Below are 23,743 nucleotides of genomic sequence, written 5' to 3' on the forward strand. Positions count from 1 at the left end.
GATCTAGATTTTATTGCCTTAGATTTGTTTCTTCTTGCCCAAGTTTCCTCCATTGTTGTTCTTCAAGCTTTCTTAGCTAATTTCTGCAGAATTGTCTTAGTTAATTGTTATTTGTTAATTTATCGTTCATTAAAGTTGTAGCCACGCTCTAAATCTTGCTTAATATCAAGTTTAATTTCATTTCCGTTCTCATGTCTCTTTTTATGATTATGCTTAGTTCAGTGGCTATGAGTGAGTAATTAATTAGGCTTGGTCAATGGGTGATTTCTACCTTGAGACTTGGTTGCTTTAGTGGTTTCTCTTGCCCTTCGAGCATAAAGTTGGTTCGTAGATGGATTGAATCTCTTATTTTCGTTCAAAGTGTGTAGTTGTTAACTTCTTTGATCATGCGTCGGCAAGCTTATCTTGCCACGTGTGATACTTGAAACTTTGGCACTACGGATGTTTGATAAAAGGTCTAAATGAGTTTCGATTCATTTCTGGGCTCTCTTTTGTGAATTACTATTGATTTTAATGCCAAATCCTCCGAGTGAGAGCACGTGGTCGTGACTCTCACTTGAGTTAAAAAAGAGAAGCATTAGCCAGCCAAGTCGGGGGTCGGTTGATTCCCGAGACCTAGCCGCCCGTTAAAATAGTTTAAAACCCGTTTTAAGTTTCCACCTTTTATAAGAAAAACCAAGTTGGCCGTCTAAATGCCGGAATCCTTACTTCTACAATCCAAAAAAGCCGCTATATTGGAATTTCTCTATACGATCCCGGTCTTCCTGATTATTATGCTATCGACGTTCTAGTCTTACGCTTGGGGCATTCCGCACATTCGAGTACTAAGAAATTGTGTCCTCCCTCCTTCTAAGAACGATTGACTTACCTGATAGAGAATTTCAGAAGATATTCGGGCTTGCTTGAGTGCTTGGAAGGCTGTTACGGCTTCAGCAGAGTCCCTTAGAATTAAGGATACCGTCTGTCCTCCAGCTTTATTTTGGATATGCCCCCTTAGTTTTCCTGTTAGTTTTTTCGTTATTTTAGCAGTTTTTTTGGTTGTAATGTTTGGGGATTTTTCAAGGCTATCCCCTTGGTCTCTTTTTTGGGTGGTTATAATTATCAACTTTCCAAAAAAAAAAAAAAAAGTAAGAGCACACCAGATGCCGTTGGGCCAGTGGCCTCTTGGTGATTCAAAAACAATCATTCAACACGTTAGAGATTGAACCATGGACTACCCATTAACGAAAAGGAATAACACACCAGACTTCGCCAAAGAAAGAACCCAACAAACAGACACTATTATAGTTTTTTTTGCAACATTTTGAAGCTCTTTGATGCTGTAAGAAGTTAAGAGCACACTATACAGACACACAACGTCGGAAAGAGGATTTCAAGAGAACAATCATTCTGTTCCAGCTTCATTCCAATCAGCCAAACACTACCTTGCAGCATATGAACTATAAAAACCCCTTCTCTTTGCAGCATTGAATTGCTCCATCATACATTTCTTCAAGGCCATACTTATACTCAAACCCAGTATCCAGCAGCTTCTTGGATGAACCATCAGGATATCTGAACCCTTCAACTTCCTTTAAACAACTACATGAAACGAAGGCCGATCCCTCGCCTACTTTCAATGAAACAGAAAAGTTCAAAATTTTGACATTAGGAAAAAAGGAGAATGTAGAGACTTACTCAGCTGGTGGAATTTGATATTGTGGGTATTTGGCTAATAGAAATTCAGACATCTTCTCAATGGTTATATCAACGGATGAACAAATATACCTCCCTTTGGCTTCAGGGTACTCAAGGAGGAAGATATGCGAACTGGCCACATCATCTATATGCACCATTGGTACCTTGGCAATTAATCGATATCGATCCTTGTCGCCTGCATGTGTTAGGAAATTTGAAAATAAAGTAGCCGTAATGCATATAAGAACTTTCATAGCGTTCTTCTGTTCAAAATTTCGTGCTCCTTTCTCATTGCTTAAAACAACAAGATCGAACTTTTTATAAAATAGTCGACCTTGTTGCTTTAACCAATCATAAAATAAAATGAATTTCACACCTGCGAGTATCTTAAAATAATCTGGCTCGAACAAAATAGTGAGCAAATGCAATAAGTGACACATACCAATGATCATGGCTAGTGAAATGGATACTGAACCAGGGATGCGTGGACAAATAAAAGGGCCATTGACATAACCAGGAATCACACTCACAATATCCAATCCATGTTTCTCTCCAAATTCCAGTACAGCCTTTTCAGTCAATGTCTTGCCAATATAGTAAGAAGCCCCGACAGGCATCAAAGACTTGATAAACTCTGTATCACTCCACATGTTCTCATCCACAACACTTGATCCCTTGTTATAACCAACAGCAGATGCACTAGAAGTGTATACAACCCTTTTCACAGTCTTCGAAGTTAGGCATGCCTTAAGGATTTCTATTGCCCCATCTATGGCTCTCATGTGCTTGACTTGGTCTGGTTCTTTGTCGTCGAAATCAATCGGCTGGGCAACATGAAAGACTCCAGTACAGCCTTCGATGGTGGGGCCAAAGCTGACGGGGTGGTCTAGGTCTGCACTGAAAATTTGAAGGTTTTCGGTTGCACCCGGGAGGTCTGTGAGGAAGCTAATGTCCTTCTTGGTGTCTGGACATGAAATTTGGTGAGAAAAATGTTAACTTGGCTCTACATATATAATTTTGAGGTGCAATCTTAGCTACAGAATTGTAACAACTAAGCTGAATTTGAACTAAAAGTCCATGCAAAATCTGATGAATTTAAAAGGGTATCAAACTTTATGTGGTAAACTATATGATGAGCAACATAGAATGTAAACAATTATGACAAAAAAGAGCTGGCTGAATAGCAGACGCTAAACTAGGGCTTGGTTGAAAAGGATACCAAGCTTGATTCCATTAGTTCTCATGAACAATTTTACTAGCCAAAGAACAGATGCAACAAGATGAAGATGAAACTGGAAAAAAGCCAAATGAAACCAAAATATTGATCAGTCTAAATTAAGCGAGTCAAATGAATTTTAAAGTTCAATTAATTCCATTGTTTAAGCTTGTGAAAATTTTGGCTTTAGGATGTTGTTGAGTTTGGATTTTGCTAATGAGCAAAATTTGGTTATAGTTAGTTGCACACAATTTTCCATGTACTTAAATTTTATTCTGATATATGTAAGAAATGTATTCTGTCATTCTGTGTAATCACTTTGATCTTGAAATCTGCAAGAAGTTTGCCCTCCAATCAGCAGCATTTTCTTGATCAAATTTCAGATTACCTTCTTGAGAAGGTGAAATGAACTTATCTGGGTAAGACCTAATGGTAGTACGAACTTTATAGCCATGTTGAAGAAGCCTCATGATCAGCCATGATGCAACATAGTACCCTTATCATCCCCTTCCATCTCTCTCTCTCTCTCTCTCTCTCTCTCTCTCTCTCTCTCTGTGTGTTTTTCTTTTCAGAAGGGATATACCCCTTTATTGTTTCACAAAGAGAGTACTTTACCTTTAAGTCCTCATCAGTCCCCTGTGCTCTTTAAAATGATTGCCTTCATTCAAAAAAGCAGTGGACAACTAGAACTATAGTTCTCTTCACATCTACTTTGATTCTCTCTTTGCAATGAGGTTCCGACTATTCTTACAAACTGTCTCCTGTCCCAAGTCACTCGTGTGGAGGTGCAGGAGCACAAAAGCATCTTTAAAATACATCTTAAACTACTAAAATTCATGAGAGCGAGGATTGAGAGTGCGAGCATAGTGCAAAGATTGAGAGCTCGAGCGCAGGGCATTTTGAAGGATTATGTGGGTGAGGACTATGTTACTAACAGAAAAGCCACACACCTCTAATGCATGGAATTAATAACAACTCCAACCCCCTTGATTTTGTTTTGAGAAAAATAGTCATATTTTTTTATTGAATTTTTATGACTCTAAAAGCTGTAAGTTGAGGAGGATAAGCTTGATCTTAGTAGTACTAATTTTAAGTTCGAATTCTTTTCTTCTATTTAACTGAGGCCTTTCAGGAAAATGTTGGGGGAATTTTTTGACTTAGTAGAGAGGATTCATATTGGCAAGATAATTGGTAGGCTGACTTAAAGCCAACTCAGGGATCGGTCAATGTAGCTTAATGGTTTAGACATTTTAAAACTGGCACCATCAATATCTCAACATAATAAGACTACTTAAATAGTTAAATATGTTAATACCAGGGCAGTCTCCAGTATACAAATTATCTTCTCATCAGCTTTTCCTGTTTGATGACAAATAAACTCAATTACCTCATCCCAAGTAAAAGGGACTGCAGTACATTGGATGAGACAATAGTGCTGTTGTTTTAAGCTAATTGAAACAGCAGGGAAAGAGAATAAAGAACCAGTGAACCCTAGAGGAAATCACCATCCGGAGCCATTTTATGGGATTCTTGTGTGGGCCATGGAGTGATGAATTTTTTTGTTCTCATGAGGTGTTTAATCGTTAGCCGGAAACAATATTTCTCCATGATACAGTGGTAACACCGTTTGAAAGGTTTGGGCCAAGTTAAACAGGGAAAAAAAAAAACATGAGCTCCAACATGTAGTATTATGTATGACAGTTCTCAAAGAGGGAATAGGCTGTCCATATAGGGTTGGAAGCGTGAAGCACAAAGGAGAGAAGGGATCAAAGGTTTTGGCTATTGTTTCTGTTTGGGGGTTCCCTTGTTGAAGGGCCATCGGGGTGTTTGGGTTATGGTGTTAACACAGCTTTTCTGCTTTCTCAGGTTCAGTCTCTCACGAGGAACTAGTTTCAAGTAGGAATCTTCAAATTAGATGGAAACTGCCATCACATCTCTCTCCCAAAAAAAAAGAAAAAAGGGATGATTATATGAAAATGATTAACCCAGAGCCAACCAATGGCAGTAGTCCTTGTCCATCTCAAGGATTCTCAACACCACGGTAGGAGTTGTATGAGTCTGAATAAGAACCAAACGGCCACTACATTCACCAAAATACTTTTTCTTGTCTGTTGGCAAAATTTTCGAAGGGTTTGGCTTTTCTATCATCTTCTCTGATTCAACATCAATCTCAATTTAACATAATCATCACTTAACCAATGGAGTACAATCACCTAAAATATAGGTAAACATGTATGAGGTTCACAAGGATTGTAAGTGCCATATCAAACGGTGTTTGATTCTGAGTGTTTAATACAGTTAAACACATCTCCTCAATTAGTCCTGCCATGTCAAACAGTGTTTGATTCTGAATAAGGAGATTTCTTTGTAACTTGAGGAGAGGAAAATTCCAAGGCTTTAACCAAGGGACATGTCATCACATACATAAGTTCAAAAAAGAGCAATAGAGCATAGTCTTTTACATTATATAACTCGAAATAGCAACATGGTCCTAACCATCTGGTAACAAAAGGATGATAGTGCAATCCACCTTTTTGAAGGAAAAAGAGCATAGCCTCACTGAGACATTAACATATTCAATGTTCTAAACAGAAAAAAACAAAACCCGAGCTCCGACACGTATTGTATTGGAAAATGCTCAAACAGGGGATAGGCTTTCAATATACGGATATGCAGTTACATAAGGATTGCTATTAGAAATTGACTCCCCTGGAGCCGCATCATAAAGCACGTTCTGTCTTGCACTCCAGATTATAGGATAGTATTTCTTTCCCTGCGAAAGCTAACACAAGTTGTAATTCGCACTACGAAAGAAGCTTGCTAGGTGAGTGTCCAACAAAACATGTTAGACACGAATCCCATACACTTATGTCTTGACATTGGTACTCTACACATTGCAGTTGTAAATTTGAACCTGAATCAAGTACCAATGTCAAGCCATCAAGAAACCAAAAATTAGGATGGCATGACCTGAATCCTGATGCATTAGTTCAAGCATGTAACTAAGTATGGGAAATAACATCATGCATCTAATGCTTAATATAATGCAGGGAATGAAACAAATTTACTGAAAAAGATGAATAAAAAAGGGAAAACATGCCCAATGATGAGCTATGGCAACTTACTTGGCCAAAGATGAGCTAGAGCAGGCAAGGACTCAGCAAATCCAACCACCTCGCCTGAAGAAACACAGCTCCTTAATCTTTAAAAAAGGCTATGCATCTTTACTGCTGAAGCACGCAATGCACTATACTCTGAGGCTCTTCTATCAGCTGCACGAAGATGAGTTTGGGCTTCCGCTCTCGCTTCATGGAGACAATTCTCTAAGTGAGCACAGTTCATCTGTGGTAAGACACACACAGTGTTAAAGTGAAGAAAAGCAATCTTCCCCTTGAAGGATAGTCTAACCAAGTGGTCACACTGAATCAGGATTTTTACTGTTCAAATCTACATGACTTGAAACTCATGTCAGATGCACAGACGTAGAAGAAATTTGCTAGCCCTATATTATGCGCTAAAAACAGAGAATCGAGGAAGCCACAGAATCACTAAAGTGTAGACAAGCAAAATCTAATTGGCTGTCCAACTAAGTGGTCACCCCCAATAAGGATTTCATGGTTTAAAACGATAAAACTTGAACCTCATTTTAGATGCAGAAAATAGAATTAATTTGCTTACCAATTGAATTTCCTCGTCAGCAGTTAAAACCTAGTTAGAGTGGCGGAAGGAGCCACGCCCCCACAGCACAACAATAATGATAACAACAACAACAACGACGATGATGCTATTGGCAGTAATAATCGAATAACAGGTATGACGAAAGTACAACAACAGACGTAATAGAGGATAGATGTATCGCTAATATCCCTAGTCAGTCCTTCAAACCTGTACCATATTCAATGGGCCAACAGGTGGGGGCAGGACCTTGGCCAACAATAGTCAGTGTGCAAACTGATCAACCTGATCTATTTTGCAGTTCAAATAAGCAACTAGGTAGGACTAAACCTAGCACATTTCAGCAAAGCCATGCCAAAGAGTGTTGAGTTCCCTTTCGAGGCATGGAACTGCAGCTCTCTCAGCCATTTAGCCACTCAAGACAACTAACAACAAAGAGCTCCTCAGATTGAGGTTATCTAATCATCAATGCAATCCTGATGCAGCTGCTCACTGAAAGGTCTAGGCAGCCGACTTTTAGAACACTGCTATTTTTTTTCAAAAAAAGTACTCTCTTAGTTGTCAACAGGAATGGAAGAGAAGCTCAAAAAATTTAAACCACCACCCATCTGATCAAATAAGGTATGTGGACATACTAAGATATTATAGGTGGACACAATAGATACAAGTTTATGAATATGTGAGCACTATATCCAAAAAATACGCAACAGGCCTTGTTCTCTCTTAGGTATGTTGTTTCCAGTACTCCAGTGAGATATGTGGCCTGGTGCTTATATAGAAGAAGTCTGTGAGGTGTATAAGCAAATTGGTTCAATGAAGTTAAACTTACTACACTATGTAGTGTTTTTTGTCTACAGAACACGATTAGGAGTGATTAATGAGCCAATTGAGCCAAGCAAGAGGTTGATCAAGTCGGGTTTTAAAGCTTAACAAGCTTCGAAAATGTGTTCAAGCTTAGCTAATTTATGAGACGAGAGCCGATCTCAAAATATTAGGGGTGATAAATGAGCCGAGTAGTTACTTATTCAAGCTCGGTTTGAATCTCTAACGAACTTTTTGAGTGAAGGCTTTACTCTCCTAAGGAGTGCAATCATTTCAATTCTAAGAACCTAATATAAATCTCCAGAAATCTACACAAAATTGGAATTAGCTTACTGGTTAACAGTCAGGTGCGAAGGATCGAAGGTTAAGAGAGACCTCTTCGCCGGGGACGTTCCTTCCTTCGTCGGACTAAATAATTTATTTTCTTTTCATAAAATGGGTTTGATACAGTGTGGCCAAATTTATTTTCATAAAAACAATTTCACTCAAATCATCCCCGATTATGCATCAATCAGCATTCGATTAATGTGATCTTTGACTCGATTTATCTTCTTGATGAGCTCTACAACATGAACCCTTTCGATCATCGAGATAAATCGGAATGAGATCACAATTTAACGAATTCGGGTCGCAGTTCTTATAGAGAATTTCCGACGTCGTTTTCAATAATCACCGTTTGTCATAGGGGCTTGATACAGTGTGGCCAAATTCATTTTCGCAAAAACAAATTCACTTCTATCGCATTCGATAATACGTCAAAGGGGCTTAGATTCAAATTATTTTTATAATTGTTTAATTTATTAAAAATATCTACAATATGAACGATTTTGATCCTAGAGATAAATAGAAACGAGCTCAAGATTTGACAAATACACGTTTCAAAGGACTTCTCAATTTCAAGATGCGAAGTCCCAATGAGTACGGACGATGTCGTTTTCTGAGAAACCTCTCGCGTTCAAGATGCGAGCAGTCGTCGCCGTTGACAAACGCGCTTAGAAGGCGTGGTTGATTAGCCGGGTTGGAGCATCCACCGTCGTCCTCCCATGGCACTCACTGAGAGACTCGAAACACAACCCCCCCTCTCTCTCTCTCTCCCCTCAACACTATCATATGGGTGAAGGCTGAAGATGCTCTTAGAGGGTAGTGCTACCCTCTAAGGAGTGTCTAATGAGTGCGAGTACGATACCAGCCGTGTCCCCATTTCCCCTAGGATCTCTCTCTCTCTCTCTCTCTCTCTCTCTCTCTCTCTCTCCATATTGTATTTCACTGAATCTCCATTCACAAGCCAACGTCAATCCTTGCAAATTGATTCTAACCTTACATTTTCAGGTATGCAAAAGCTCAAGCTTTATCCCAATTGTATACGATTCTGGCCTCACTTATCTGTACAGCTTTTCTGTGGGCGTCAAAACTTATTAATTTGATCATCTTTTGTAAACATTGTTATGGCTTGTTAGTGTGAATTTCGAGAATTGGGGTTTTTTTTTTCATGTGCCTGTGCCTGTGCTTTTGGAGTTATGTCAATAGGCATGTAATTCTGTCTCCTATTTACATAACTGTAAACCTTTTGGTTAAGCCAGAGGCTAACATTGCTTTGGCTATTGTTGAATCCTTTATTTTGTGTTTGTGCATAAGAAACCGTTTTTGATATTTTCAAACCTTGTGGTGCATCAGTAGGTAATACTTCCTGTATGCCAATGCCATTGCACTTGCTAGATTAGAGTTTCCAATCTAGTGCTGGTCTCTTCAATTCTTTTTGATAAATTAGTCGAAGAGATTAGATTTTGGTGATGTGCTTCTTCAAGGAGACCAATCCACAGCCTAGAAGCACACCTTATGGCAGGCAATTGTAGATTTTACTGATGGACAAGCCAGTATACACAGGTAAAATGCAGTGGGCTTATCTTGGCGGAGCCATGTTGGTACAATTGACCGCAGTGATTTGGTAAATTTTGGATTCCACCACTAAAATTTTGAAAAATATAGTTCTTAGTTGTGGATGTAGTTTTTCCTGTCATTTTCCCCTTTATGATATGCATTTTTGCCCTTCAGATGGTAACTTTCCTCACCTGGAAAATAGTGAAAAGTTGCGTGTACGTTTATAGATTAAGTTTCACCACCATTGAATGAAAATTCTCACTGTGCCTTGCTTGTGCACTTATTTAACTTTTATTTGTCGTAAATTTGTAACCTTCATGAGACTAGGTGAATGCTTCTATATATTCTCTGTGTTGGTTGCATGGATAACCCCTTCTCATTTTTTAGGTGTAACATCGTCTACACAGACTCGAACTTTTTATTTTATTTCACATTATCATTGTAGAGAAATGTTTTACCTTGAGGTGAAGGTGGGAACTTTATCAATGGTTATTTTTAGTGTCGATCCTCTCTCTTCAAGTTTTCAAGGCCAATAGCTATCCTTTTAGATATAGCAAAGAGAAGCATAAGTCCTGTTGTTTTGGCTGCTCTTCTGTACCATGTTTGGGGAGAAAGGAACTGCAGAATTTTTAAAGGCTATGGGAGTACTGTTCAACAATTGGAAACCAAGGTGAAAACTGATATCTAAGTGTGTGTGAGCTCCTGGAGAAGGATTATAAAGTCAGGATCTAACATTGCTTTGTGTTCCTTGTGGAATGTCCCAGTTAGGGTTTTTGACAACATGTAATTTTGTTGATAGTTGTTGTTTTGTCCTTTATTCGTGATGTTCTAGTCTCAAGCTTTGCATGATTCTGGTCTATATGATTCTGTTTGACAGGGGTATGCCCCTGAATTGTGTAATGTGGATTTTCTAATAAATTTTACCTTACCCCCCCCCAAAAAAAAGCACAAGTACTGTTACACTATTGTAGTGTTTTTAGAGTTGGTAGTTCAAGTGCCAAGAGCGTGGTATCCTCAATGATATGATGAGCATATTTCCTGTTTGTAGCTGGATGCATGCAGCAAGCCTGCACCGCGAAACCATTTTATTCTGCTTACCTACGCCGCTAAAGTATGTTGCATTTTGAGATTTTGTTTCCAGTCTTCAATCCATTTGAAAGGAAGTGTATTTCCTCATCGTGATAATCGCAACACCATATTGATCTTACCATTTAGCTTTAATTTGCTTTTTATCTTTTTGTCCCCATCTTTTTGTTTAATTTGTTTATTGCTTCGATGTTCACCTTTCTTTTGGGGAACACATACATCATACTTGACTTGTGGTATACCTGGTAGTTGCCCTTGTTTTGCTGATTTTTTTTTTTTCTGGGAATGGGCTTTAACCTGTGAGGTGTTGATTGAAATATATCTTCTTTCTTGTGTATAAACTGTCCTTGCTGACACTTTTCTGCATTGCAAATTTTCTCAACTTTGGTTTTAGATTTGTGTTGGTAGCTAGGGTTCAAAGCCTCTGAACCAGTGAAAGTGATGGGAAGTTTTTTTTTTTTGGAACATCAAAGTGATGGAATGTTTTTTTTAACATCAAATTGATGGAAACTTGCGTTTTTTGGTTTTTGTAGGCAGCATTTTCTGCAGTACACACAAGGCCTGTTAAACAAAACTATGAGAGAATAATCCAGTGTGATAAGCGTCTCAATCTTGTTAGCCGGCAGCCTGATTTGGTTCTTGATTCACCATATTTTGACGTTCAAGCCTCTGCCAAAGGATCTCCCACCTCCAGCTTCGATGACATGGAATCAACTCCAGCAGCAAGATTGGACAGAATTCTGCTGGTTTAGTGCCAGAGCATTTGTTGCCACAAGCTCCTTCTCCTAGCTCAGGTACAAAATTGAACTCCATATTCGTATCTTATTCGTTGAAACTTGAGTTTTTTAAACGTTGCATTTGTGGTTGACATTAATTTAGTCCCAACTCCAACGTATGATTAGCTGTTGTGTTTCATGGAAGAAAACCGAGTACCTACCTATCTTCATATTAGCCATATGCAGAAACTATAAAACAACATGTGTTGCCAAAAAAATGAATCCGTGAGTATTTACTTTGAGCTATTTCTTAGACAATAGTTTTTACCATTGCATCTGTCTTGAATGAACTCTTTTTTTTAAGATGTAAAATATCATTAAAAGGTGCAAAAGAGACGCAACATCTATATTCTCATATGCTTGTGTTCCTATCGTTGGGATTACACCACAGGATATATAATTTATTATCCAATTTTGGAATACGTTACAGCTCAAGACAATAACTAAGCCCTCCCATAAACAACAAAAGAACAAAGATTGAAGAAAGAATCTCTCAAGCAAAAAATGAAAAACTAGTAACGTTCCCGAGTTCATTTTAAATTTCCTCAAGTTCATGATACAAGTTCCAGATATGTGGCTAAGTGGAATGCCTGCATGTATTATAATTGTTCATCAATGGTGGAGTGGAATATTCATGTTGTTTATATGCTGATATTTAAAACTATCACGTTCTTAAAGTTTATGGTTTTGAAGAAAGTAATCCACATAGCCAGGCTAATTTGCATTCTTCCATTAACAGTTTACACAAGTACTGTTTCTATTGATGACGGATTTTTACCCGTATCTGATTTCCAGTGATGGATTTGCGTGCAATAGACGGGAATGAAAGTCGTGGAGGAAACGGTCTTCAGGCGCAACAGTCTATGTCCATGAGCAATCTTGTGAATCACATTGGACACAAAATTCCAAAATGAAAGAGTTCCGGAAACACATCTGGATTTAAGGAAACAATAGAATGTCAGGACACGCAGGAGAACATTGCTCAAATCCTTCTGGGTTGATACACAGTGTCCAACAGCATCTGATGAGAAGAAACTCATGTCGAGAGTCAACTCCCTGTGCTGCCTCCTTCAGGACCCCACTGCGGGCCCCAGTATGAAGTTTGGCGCTGAAACTCAACTTGAAGGAGTTGATTATGGAATGAAGATTCAAGGGAACCATGTTACTGAGTCAATAGGGGATCTTCAACCAAGGACTGGGTATGTCAAGGAAGGATTCCATTGGCGATTTTCTGCTTAATATACCCCGGATATCATTGCTGCCAAAGTTCTTGTTCAATATATTGGAAGATGGCGAAAACTAAGCTGACAGTGGATTTTATTACTCCTTAAGTCCCATTTTGTTTGTCTATTTTTCAAAATCATACTCTTAATCACATCAACAAATAATGTATTTCAGAGAATAATTTCTGAAAATGCACAGACAAAATGTGACGGAAGTAGTATTTAACAATTCAATATGCAGAGAGAATTGAGCTATTGAGATTCTGAGTCTCTTGTTTGTCACCCAGTATTTGGACATGGAGGAGTTTCTGGGGTTCGGAGAACATGTTTTGATGAAGAATCCTGTTAAAACTGCCTGTACAAGGATCGGTGTTCTAGATCCATTCTACTGACAAGTTGTATTGATTGTTTTTAACATCAATGGTATTATTATTATCACTTGAGATCCTTAAGCCCATTAAGTGTTTGTTACATACCTATCTTCACTTAATCATGTAAGAAAGTTTATACACGTTGGCCCCGTTTTCTAACAGTAAGCTTTTGGCACTACTGGTAGCTAAACAATCAAAGCTATGGTTGGGAGAGATCTTGGGTTCAACGTGTCTCTGTTTGGCATTCTGCTTCTTTCCCTCATATTCTGTGTCAGCTTCATCTATAAAATTCCGCATAGCTTGACATTCATTGTTGAAAGCTTAAGCTTTTGGAGTACTGATAACTTGACAAGTCATTCATGTGCTAGTCCTCATGCATGGAAATGCTCTCTGATCCATGATATAAGATCTCCAGTGAACATGAACTTTGCTGTGATTGAAGTTCGCGACCTGCCACAGGGCCTGAAAATGAGCAAATTGCACTCAGCATGTGCCCCAACTGCTGACAAGCCATCTCCTAATTTTATTCCAGACGAGAACTTGGTCCGGAACTGCAAAAAGCACAGTTTTAAGGAGGCCTCTTTTATGGTAGTGCTGAAACCCAGATTCAGACCACCCCAAGGGGGGATAGGGAGGTCGACAAACCCACACTCTGCCACACTGTCACTACGAGTAATTTTTCAGTTGTCTTAGGGCTCCGCCGCATGATACCCAACACCCTCCACCAAACCTTCATGTGAGATCCACACGCCCGACATGAACGAATGTGTGGTGGAGTTGGGGGCACCTAATAATTTTTCGTCACCAATACCACTTGAGGACCCAACGGGTGGTGATGAAGGAGTAGTCTGAACAAACAAAGCTTTTGTCACCTACAATTCAAAATATTCACAGATTATCCATAAATCAAACGAGCAGCACCTTTATATACAAAAGGAAGATAAAACTGAATCATAGATCATCTACTGTACAGAAAGAAAATCAACCTAATCTCCCACCATCATGAAATGCTATCTTGAAAATAATGTTTCGAATTTATATGTTTATATATAATATCTACACTTGGTTTCTTCCATCATGTTCATATCTTCATTTTCGCAAAAGATCAGGAAGTAGGCTGCAAATGAATGGCGGTATAAGGTAACATGGCTACTGTCACTACAAAGTATTCACAGCCAACCGGGAGACTGTAAGGGTTTGAAGTTGATCCGGAATTCAAGGACAACCGACTAGGTCCCGAGTAGGAGGTCGCAGGGAAAAAAGCTAGTTGATCTAAAGTCTGATGTGGTGGCAGCTTCACGGTATGTTGTTCAATATGCACAATAAGCCCAACAATGTACCTAGGCCGGTTTGGGAGATTGTCCAAAAACAAGGCCATGGATTCGGCAGAGAGATAGTAGTTAGGGCAGTTACGATTGATCGCCTCATAATGGCCAGAAGGGTTGAGGACAAATGCGGCAATTTCGTGGACTTCCAAGCGCCCAAAAGAAATTTTCTCCTTGTTTGGCTGCGACATGATCAAGAAGTGTTCAGAGAAAAATATAAAGAGGAAAACTGCATAATAGAGTACATGACAAAAGTGTTCTGTAAGATTTGAACTCATAGGCATACATTTGGAATTTATCTGCTATTTAATGTCCTAATGCTGCATAGAATTTCTCTCTCGACACCTAAGTACACACCGGATGCCGTTGGGCCAATGGCCTCTTGGCAATTCCACAAACAATCATTCAACACGTTATAGATTAAACCATGGACTCCCCATTAACAAAAAGGAATAAAACACCAGACATCAACAAACAATCTTTCTGTTCCAGCTTCATTCCAATCAGCCAAACACTACCTTACTGCATATGAACTATAAAAACCCCTTCTCTTTGCAGCATTGAATTGCTCCATCATACATTTCTTCAAGTCCATACTTATACTCAAACCCAGTATCCAGCAGCTTCTTGGATGAAAAATCAGGATATCTGAACCCTTCAACTTCCTTTAAACCACTACATGAAACGAATGCCGATCACTCGCCTACTTTCAATGAAACAGAAAATTTTGAAATTTTGACATTAGGAAAAAAGGAGAATGTAGAGACTTACTCAGCTGGTGGAATTTGATATTGTGGGTATTTGGCTGATAGAAATTCAGACATCTTCTCAATGGTTATATCAACTGATGAACAAATATACCTCCCTTTGGCTTCAGGGTATTCAAGGAGGAAGATATGCGAACTGGCCACATCATCTATGTGCACCATTGGTACCTTGGCAATTAATCGATATTGATCCTTGTCGCCTGCAGATATTTGGAAATTTGAAAATAAAGTAGCCATGATGCATATAAGATTTTTCATAGAATTATTCCGTTGAAAATTACGTGCTCCTTTCTCATTGCTTAAAACAACAAGATCGAACTTTTTATAAAATAGTCGACCCTGATGCTTTAACCAATCATAAAATAAAACGAATTTCACACATGCGAGTATTTTAAAATAATCTGACTCGAACGAAATAGTGAGCAAATGCAGTAAGTGACACATGCCCATGATCATGGCTAGTGAAATGGATACTGAATCAGGGACGCGCGGAGAAATAAAAGGGCCATTGACATAAGCAGGAATCACAGTCACAATATCCAATCCATGTTTCTCTCCAAATTCCAGTACAGCCCTTTCAGTCAATGTTTTGCCAACATAGTAAGAAGCCCCAACAGGCATCAAAGACTTGATAAACTCTGTATCACTCCACATGCTCTCATCCACAACACTTGATCCCTTGTTATAACCAACAGCAGATCCACTGGAAGTGTATACAACCCTTTTCACAGTCTTCGAAGTTAGGCATGCCTTAAGGATTTCTATTGCCCCGTCGGTGGCTCTCTTGTGCTTGACTTGTTCTGGTTCTTTGTCGTCAAAATCCATGGGGTGGGCGACATGAAAGACTCCAGTGCAACCTTCGATGGCGGGGCCAAAGCTGACGGGGTGGTCTAGGTCTGCACCGAAAATTTGAAGGTTTTCGGTTGCGCCGGGGAGGTTTGTGAGGAAGCTAATGTCCTTCTTGGTGTCTGGACATGAAATTCGGTGTGAAAAATGTTAACTTGGCTCTACATATATAATTTTCTGGTGCAATCTTAGTTACAGAATCGTTACAAGTAAGCTGGATTTGAAAGTAAAGTCCATGCAGAAAATCTGATGAATTTAAAAGGGTATAAACTTTTATGTGGTTTACTATATGAGCAACATAGAATGTAAACAATTATGGCAAAAAAGAGCTGGATGAATAGCAGACACTAAACTAGGACTTGGTTGAAAAAGTCAAAACTTTTTGAATACCAAGCTTGATTCCATTAGTTCTCATGAACAATTAACCGAGCTAAGCTTGATTTCACTTTGATCTTGAAATCTCCAAGAATTTGCCCTCCAATTCAGCATCATTTTCTTGATCAAATTTCAGATTACCCTTTTGAGAAGGTGTAGTAAACTTACCCGGGTAAGACCTAATGGTAGTATGAACTTTATAGCCATGTTGAAGAAGCCTCATGATCAGCCATGAGGCAAGATAACCTGTTCCACCAGTTACACAAACAGTACCCTTATCATCCCCTTCCATCTCTCTCTCTCTCTGTGTTTCTTTTCAAAATGGATATACCCCTATATTGTTGCACAAAGAGAGTAAACTTTTAATCTCCTGTGGTCTTTAGAATACAAGTCGTTGTATTGGAAAAATCAGACTTGTCTTCATTCAAGAATTCAGTGGAAAAATCAGACTTGTCTTCACATCTCCTTTCCTTCTCTCTTTCCAATGAGGTTCTGTAAACGACTATTCTCAGTACATACAGTCTCCGGTACCAAGTGACATAATCCGCGTGCAAGTGCAGCAGCGCGAACGCGAAAGCATCTTTAAAACACATCTTAAATTACTAATTCATGAGAACAATGATTGAGAGTGCAAGCAGGGTGCAAGGATTGAGAGCTCGAGCGTATGACATTTTGAAGATTATGTGACCAAGCTCCTATCCTGCTATCCCCTTGACTAGCTAATTAATTGGGCCTAAAACAGGGGATAACCTCACGCCTTAAAACAAGCTAATTATGTGACCAAGCTCCTATCCTGCTATCCCCTTGACTAGCTAATTAATTGGGCCTAAAACAGGGGATAACCTCACGCCTTAAAACAAGCTAATTAATTGTGCATAGACAGCCAATTAATTATGCATTTTGATATCATATCAACCAATGTGATTTTTAACGTGGTCAATATTCTCAACAATGAACGGTTTTCTCCCCTAATAAAATGTTATTTTGCCATTCAAAAAAATACAATAAACGATTCAGATCATTGTTATGGGCCCGAGAGTCCAAAATGGACTAAAATGGTTAGAAGAAATTTGGACAGAACCATTGCCCATAGAATTTGTCTCCTTTTTTTTTCTTTTTTTTTAATCTATATCCTAGGACCGATCCTACGATAAGGCCAAGAGAGACAGTCACCCTGCGCCTTTCCTTTTTTAAGCCCAAAAAAGGTCCCCACCCCCCAATTAGAATGAGTGTTAAAAGCAATCCTCAAAAGCAATCCTCCTATGGACTAGTGGTAAAGTGATTGGCTTCATCACTCATGGTTTGGGTTCAATTCTCATCCTGCTCAGTTGCTCTTATCATTTTAGAGTTGAATGCTTAGGAAAAATCTTCTTCTTTAATTTTAGCTTGTTGAGATATAAATCTAGCCCAAAATAATTTTATATTGCAATGGTAACACTATATATTACAGCATTTACTACACAAGTAAATAATTATATCTATACTTTCAAGGTAAAAGTACAAAATTACTTACTATTTCAATCATTTTTTTTAATATTTTCCATTGCATTTTGTTTACGTGTTTTTACAAGTTCAAATTAACTAGGATTAGCAAGGAAAAATAAGTTATGTGTATGTTATTTTTTTAATTCTTAACGATTACTTTTTTAATTTGATCAATAATTGAGAGTTTCCGTATTGCAAGTTCGCCTATGGCCTCCAAATGTATAGGGTCGGCCCTGACGGATCCTCCCTATTAGTTGTCTAACTAAGGACTAACAATATCCAATGATTTTATTTATTTTTTTTTAATAATCTACTCAGCTTACTCCACAAACTGAATAGTTCATATTACCATAAAAATATTTTTGTTGAGCAAATTAAGATGCGCTACACCCATTCATTGGCGCCATACGGGATACTGTAGATTTGTCTCATAGCATTTTTTGAATTATACCGATCATCCATTTTTGTATAACTCACATTGTATAACCAAGGACTAATAATATCCGATGACTTTAATTCCTTTTTAGCGAATGATCTACTCGGCGTATTCCCCAAATTGAACAGCTCACATAGGAAAAATTACCAATATGCCCTACGCTTATGCAATGTATTGGCGCACTACGGGATACCTTGTCCGAAAGCACAATGTTCGCATTGAATCCAAACACGGTCCTAACTCCGGCCTCCTCCCGCTGACGTCTCCTCCGTAGACTTTCTTTCTTCTCTCTCTACTTACATCTCTCTCTGTGGACATGGATTCCGTAAACCCTTGATAATAAATATCCTTAACAAGGATATAACAAGTCGCGGCCAACACGACTTCTTCTTCTAATTTCTGATTCTAATTGTCATGTATAGATCTGGAGCTGTAATGGCTTGGAACGTGTTCAAGTTCTGTACGGCCCTACGCGGCCTGGGCTCGGTCATGATACTGTTGGTCCTTGCCGTCGTGGGTCTCACCTATTACGCCGTCGTATTCGCCAACTATGGCCCGGCTTTGTACCAGGGTGATATCGCCCTTCTCACTTCACTTGCTGTCTTGATCTTGTTTCACATCCTTGTAAGTTCCAAAATGGGTTGAACCCTCTTTTTTGTGGGTATTGGTTTCTGGGTTTTGATTCCTAGTTATTTTTTTCGTATGTGTTTTCTGGGTTTCAGAAAGGAGGTTGGTTGGTGGGTTTGCTCCCCACATAATTGATCATTGTTCAATTCTTGGGTTGAGACCACAAGAAATTACTTTCTTGTGAATTTTGTAGTCCTGGCGTGGATGGTCTACCTTTTACCGGTACTGGGCCGTCAAACCAAAAAATAAAACTGCTGATTTTTGGCTTGAGGACTTTTTGTGTTTGATTATTTGTCCAAAATCCTTCGAGATTCAAAACTATTGCTCTTGAATAGAAGGGCCAGGTTAAGTGTTTTTTGAGGGTTTTGGGTGTTTAATTAAGGTTGTGTATAACTTGATCATGTTTGATTTTTTAAGAAGTCTCTTGTTTGGTCATATATGGAAACAAGGAATGATGTTCTTTTATTTTATTGGGTACAAGGCAATTTAGATACTCCATAATGCTGTAAAAAGTGAGGAGCTTCTGTTTTTTGAAGCACTTTCTTCTTGTATCTGCTATTGTATTTGCTCCAGGATTTGGTTACAGGTTTATTATTAACTACCTATGCATAAGTAAGTTATTGATCCCAAATGAATTGGTTGAAGGTCCTTCAAGTGATCGTCAGTCATAGGAATACGTCTCGAAAAAGTGTATTATACTGGTATATTGAGTTTCAGACAAGACTGGTGGTATTTTACAATTTTTGTAACGCTTTTGGGTCTATTCATTAGTATGTACTAGTTTACTTTTGTTTTCTGCATTATTCTTTGATTAATTGTGATTTGGACGAGAAAAGTTTAGATATTTGGCATCTTATTCAAGAAAACAAGAAGTGGTAGCTCATATATCATACGCTAACTGTAGCTAAGAACATGAAACCCTTACAATTTTGCAGTTAGTGATGCTATTGTGGAGTTACTTTGCTGTTGTATTTACGGATGCGGGAAGTGTGCCACCCAATTGGAGGCCTGTTTTGGATGAGGAGAGCGGTGATGCTGATCCCTTGACTGGGTCAGAATTCAGTGGTATGCCAGCAGACATAACAGATCCAAGGGTCCGGTATTGTCGGAAGTGCAACCAACTAAAACCACCCCGGTGCCATCATTGTTCTGTTTGTGAGTCGTATATTCAAGTCTTCACCAAACTGAATTCCTTTTCCCATCGTTTTAAAATTGGATTTTGTTATTGTTTCAGGTGGGAGGTGTGTGCTGAAAATGGATCATCATTGTGTGTGGGTTGTCAATTGTGTTGGGGCCTTGAACTACAAGTATTTCCTTCTTTTTCTGGTATGGTGTCTTACATTGAAAGATTGATTATCTAAATTAGTTGATTTCACTTGTCTGAGGAATGATATGTTTTTTGGAAAAGAAGTCTGTGTTGTGTAATTAGTCCTAATAAAACCAACAACAGAAACAGTCCTACTAGTATGTATACAACTGTTCCTATTTCAAGCTTCCAAAAAAGATGCACATGGAAGACACTGTATCAGGTACAACATATATGCTACAGTTTGCAGAAGTTCCATATTAGTAGCCTACTGACCTTTTATTAGTACACCGACCAGTTTTTTGAAATTTTTCCTAGTGCTTCTCTCCTCCACTCCCACCTTAACCGACTCACAAGTCTATTCTATGAAGAATGTACTTAGATTTTGCGTGGGATAGTAGTTCATCAGACTAACTTGAACAGGGGAGGTCAAAAACTTAAGTCCATATGTACAGCTAACTGAAGGTTGTTGAGTGAGATGTTTTTTTTGCTCGGGAGAGGGTTTTATTATTGGTTGTGTACATAAAAGGCTCCATGTCCTCTTGTTAGGGACATTATTTTCTTGTCAACATCCAATTGCCATGTTATATAGCATAGCTAATTGCATTCTTTTGTTGACGCAGTTCTACACATTCTTGGAAACAAGTCTTGTGACTTTATCATTATTACCGTATTTCGTAGCGTTCTTCAGTGATGGAGAGATACCTGGGACACCGGGCATGGTGGCGACCACTTTTCTTGCCTTTGGTGAGGTCTAAATAGGCTACTGTATATTTTCCTTTTTCCCCTTCTTGCTGGCACATTCTATATAACTATTTCCTTGTCTATCCGCAGTGTTAAACCTAGCTTTTGCATTGAGCGTATGTGGTTTTCTGATTATGCACATCTCTTTGGTGGCTGCTAATACCACAACTATTGAGGTATTGCCTTCTCCTTATCTCTACTCGTTCATTTCATATCATAACGTCTTTCTTGCCTCAGCCTCTAATTCATTTGCATGGAGGAGTCTTTGCATGCCAAATGACTTTTCACTAAAAGCCAATCCTATGCGGGAGAACTAGGTGCTTTCCTTGAATCAAGCTCAGGGAACCTGCCTAAATGTGCTCAAACTAAAACCTAATTATTATTATTTTTTAATCTTTTTTTCACTTCAAAATGTCTGCCCAAATGGAGGAAATACAATGAGGATTTTCTTCAGACTTCCATTGTGGAGTATGAAAGAAAGTAGTTCTTTTTTCTTTTTCTTTTTTTACAGTTGCAATAGTATCGGGGAGGTCTTCCATTTTATCTTGACAAGGGGAAACATCCCAGTAAAGCACTTCTTCCCGGAATGAGCTAGCTGGTTTCGATTTTTCTAATTAATTGTTTTTTATCCTGTCCAGGCATATGAGAAGAGGTCAACTCCTAGATCGCGATATGACCTTGGTTGTAAGAGGAACTTTGAACAGGTTGGTTCCCATTTTGATACCTTAATTTACTGAATTTTACATCCAGTTACCCAGCTGGCAAAGAACTCTTTCTTTTGTAGCTTGCAAGAATTCGTCTAATATAAGATTTTGATGGCTAAATTTGAAGAAGAATGTGAAGCTGATAATTGATGATACAACATTGGTCTATATAGTATATACCTCTTGAATGTGTACCAAAGTCTGAAGGAAGTAATAGTGTTTGGGAGAACGGGTTTTCCTTAAGGCTGGGCAGGTTTAGAACTCTGGAGAAAGGGCATTTTCTGTCAACTGAAACTACCTCTTCATTCTGTGATGGCATGAAAAAGATCCCCACCAATCAGTCCCAGGTCAACCTTTCAAATTAATTGGTTTGTTCAAGTTGTACCTGGGCTTACCTCTTTATTATAAATGGAGATCCCAGGTTGCTTAAATTCAGTTGGTCTGGCAGTAGAAATTTCTCCTTCACCACCCAATACTCTGGTTTGAAATGTCTTGTGTGGTAACTTTTACCAAATAAAGATGATGACATGACATGCTTAAGAAATGTTTGAAGTTCAATTGTTGTTCACTGCTCGTATGAAGTAAACATTTCTCGTCTGATAGTTGTCCCAAACCTAATTCTAGATTTGAGCATTGCATGTTCATATTTCTTGTCTTCTGCAGTCTAGTGGTTATCAATTCTTCTGTATGTTGAACTATGAAAAGTCAAACTAATTTTCTTTAGCATTACTAGTTCTAGGAAATCCACTATTCACATATTGCATTCTTATTGCACCATCGGATGTGTTCAGATCATGAATTTTGTTCAAATATTGCAATTACCACTTGTTCTTAACTAATGTTTTTGCTGTTTGTATACTAGGTATTTGGGATGGATAAGCTATACTGGTTCATCCCAGCGTATTCAGAAGAAGATTTGCGGCGGATGCCTGTACTTCAGGGTCTTGAGTACCCATCAAAGCCTGACTTAGATGCTCAAGGATTGTAACGGTCATCTACATGGCATCTGAAGAAGTTCTGGTTCCTTTTTCTTTGTATCAGTAACTGAGTCGTCCCCATAACCTGTTCTACCCTTAATAAGTTAATTGAACTAGCTGTTAGTAGAAATGGGCTCCAAAAAATTGGTCTCAAGGGTATCTCGGTGGATAACTGTTTCCTTAGACGCAAAGTTCAATGTGTGCAGTGAAGCAGGTCGGGTGTAAAAGTACCTGGATTGCTGGTAAACAGGGCTTGATGCTGACCCTTAGGCTGTGGCTTTTTATCATGGATTTTGGGAGGAATTTACCGAGGGAAAGGGAAATGAGAGGGAAACTAAAGAACTAATTTTAGTAGCTTTTTACCTGATCTAATTACCTCTTCGTTTCCTCCGTAAATCCCTCAGCGAATCTATGATCCAAACACATCCTTTAACTGATATGGTGGACCGTTATTTGGGAAATCAGGGAGCTGTAAGCATGCTGATGTACCTGTAAATTTTGTACACTTTCACTGGAAATATAGAGTTATTGCTACTTGGTCACATAGCGAAAATGGTGCGTGTTAGCTATTCTTTTTCACGATTTCAGTATGTATAGGCTAAATGCTTGTGGGATCGGAGTTATACACATATAATATTGTTGGGCCTGCCTTGGCAACATTTTTCTTCATTCTGTTTTCAAAGATGTAAAAGATCACATTCGTTGTTGAATGGGTTCCAACTTCTGATTCTTGTTTATACTTCTCTTTTGGTTCTTCTAAAGGAAGTCTGAGTACGGATTGTACCTAAAATGATGTAAAAATGTCATTTTTGAAGCTTCGAGTCATTGCGTGTTGTAATCGCAAGGGAAAAACCTCATTCTGCATGAAAAATGTGTACACCGATATTATTATTTTTTTTTTTGTCTTTTGTTTTATGTTTAGTAGGCATTCGTTTTCGTCTGATGCCGTCCATAACTATTTTGAAGGAGGCAAGACAAGAGCAGCCAAGATACTTCAGAGCTTCATAACTATTTTGTCTCCCAAACTCGGACAAGGGGTCTCTTAGCGTGCTAATGCACTACAAAGCTATATATAGTTGTGTGCTTCGGCATGCTTCATTGAGATCTTATCATTGCGATCTAAATTATAGTGCACTTCAAAAATCCCTTGTCCCCCAAAAAACTTTGCTCAAAATATCCATGTCATACCTCAAAGTTAATTTGCGTGAGAAAGTTAACCTTGCTTTTGTCTTGTGGCCTGTGAGGCTATCTTAGTTATTTGCAATTGTTGAAGTTCCAAGAATCATCACCGGTTGGTTCATGTTTGAATTTCCAACCAAACCTTCAACCTTCTACAAAAATTAGTCCTGCCAAGCCAACTTGTGACATTCCACAAAAGTTAATAAACCACAAGTACTAGAGATGTAAACCAACCAAGTAGTTCACGA

The 23,743-nt window shown here is 38.6% G+C and overlaps 3 protein-coding genes and 1 long non-coding RNA gene across 4 annotated transcripts; 2 read left to right on the forward strand and 2 right to left on the reverse strand.

Moving 5' to 3' along the window:
• Positions 1 to 1,194: 1,194 nt before the first annotated feature.
• LOC131331946 (vestitone reductase-like) lies at positions 1,195 to 3,387 on the reverse strand (the record flags this gene model as incomplete). Its single annotated transcript, XM_058365926.1, has 5 exons — positions 1,195 to 1,581; positions 1,678 to 1,873; positions 2,120 to 2,641; positions 2,934 to 3,007; positions 3,212 to 3,387. Coding segments are annotated over 5 exons (1,110 nt in total), but the record flags the coding sequence as incomplete, so codon positions are not given.
• A 5,147-nt stretch (positions 3,388 to 8,534) lies between these two features.
• On the forward strand, positions 8,535 to 12,796 carry LOC131333546 (uncharacterized). Its single transcript, XR_009201833.1, has 3 exons — positions 8,535 to 9,335; positions 10,888 to 11,148; positions 11,926 to 12,796. It is a non-coding gene; the product is annotated as an uncharacterized LOC131333546 (long non-coding RNA).
• Positions 12,797 to 14,250: 1,454 nt separating this feature from the next.
• Positions 14,251 to 16,552, reverse strand: LOC131333545 (vestitone reductase-like). The gene is made up of 4 exons (XM_058368117.1): positions 16,206 to 16,552; positions 15,263 to 15,784; positions 14,821 to 15,016; positions 14,251 to 14,724 (listed from the first exon to the last, which is right to left on the reverse strand). The coding sequence occupies exons 1-4, from the start codon at positions 16,327 to 16,329 to the stop codon at positions 14,583 to 14,585; spliced, it is 984 nt and encodes a 327-aa protein (XP_058224100.1). The 5' UTR covers positions 16,330 to 16,552; the 3' UTR covers positions 14,251 to 14,582.
• Positions 16,553 to 18,097: 1,545 nt separating this feature from the next.
• On the forward strand, positions 18,098 to 23,053 carry LOC131333356 (probable protein S-acyltransferase 14). The gene is made up of 8 exons (XM_058367831.1): positions 18,098 to 18,228; positions 18,381 to 18,582; positions 19,521 to 19,740; positions 19,820 to 19,911; positions 20,515 to 20,638; positions 20,726 to 20,811; positions 21,274 to 21,339; positions 22,202 to 23,053. The coding sequence occupies exons 1-8, from the start codon at positions 18,110 to 18,112 to the stop codon at positions 22,325 to 22,327; spliced, it is 1,035 nt and encodes a 344-aa protein (XP_058223814.1). The 5' UTR covers positions 18,098 to 18,109; the 3' UTR covers positions 22,328 to 23,053.
• The last annotated feature ends 690 nt before the right edge of the window (positions 23,054 to 23,743 follow it).

Source organism: Rhododendron vialii, chromosome 7a (assembly GCF_030253575.1).
Source record: "Rhododendron vialii isolate Sample 1 chromosome 7a, ASM3025357v1".
In the NCBI taxonomy this organism is placed as follows: Eukaryota; Viridiplantae; Streptophyta; class Magnoliopsida; order Ericales; family Ericaceae; genus Rhododendron; species Rhododendron vialii.

What these genes read in the sequence shown, in the direction of transcription:
- LOC131333545 (XM_058368117.1), bottom strand. Translation starts at nt 16,329, where the DNA reads ATGGAAGGGGATGATAAGGGTACTGTTTGTGTAACTGGTGGAACAGGT. An exon ending in TTCACTAGCCATGATCATGG is followed by an intron (nt 15,017 to 15,262) that starts GCATGTGTCACT and finishes AAATATCTGCAG; the next exon opens with GCGACAAGGATCAATATCGA. An exon ending in TATCAAATTCCACCAGCTGA is followed by an intron (nt 14,725 to 14,820) that starts GTAAGTCTCTAC and finishes CGTTTCATGTAG; the next exon opens with TGGTTTAAAGGAAGTTGAAG.
- LOC131333356 (XM_058367831.1), top strand. Translation starts at nt 18,110, where the DNA reads ATGCCCTACGCTTATGCAATGTATTGGCGCACTACGGGATACCTTGTC. An exon ending in TGATCTTGTTTCACATCCTT is followed by an intron (nt 18,583 to 19,520) that starts GTAAGTTCCAAA and finishes ACAATTTTGCAG; the next exon opens with TTAGTGATGCTATTGTGGAG. An exon ending in GTGCCATCATTGTTCTGTTT is followed by an intron (nt 19,741 to 19,819) that starts GTGAGTCGTATA and finishes TTATTGTTTCAG; the next exon opens with GTGGGAGGTGTGTGCTGAAA.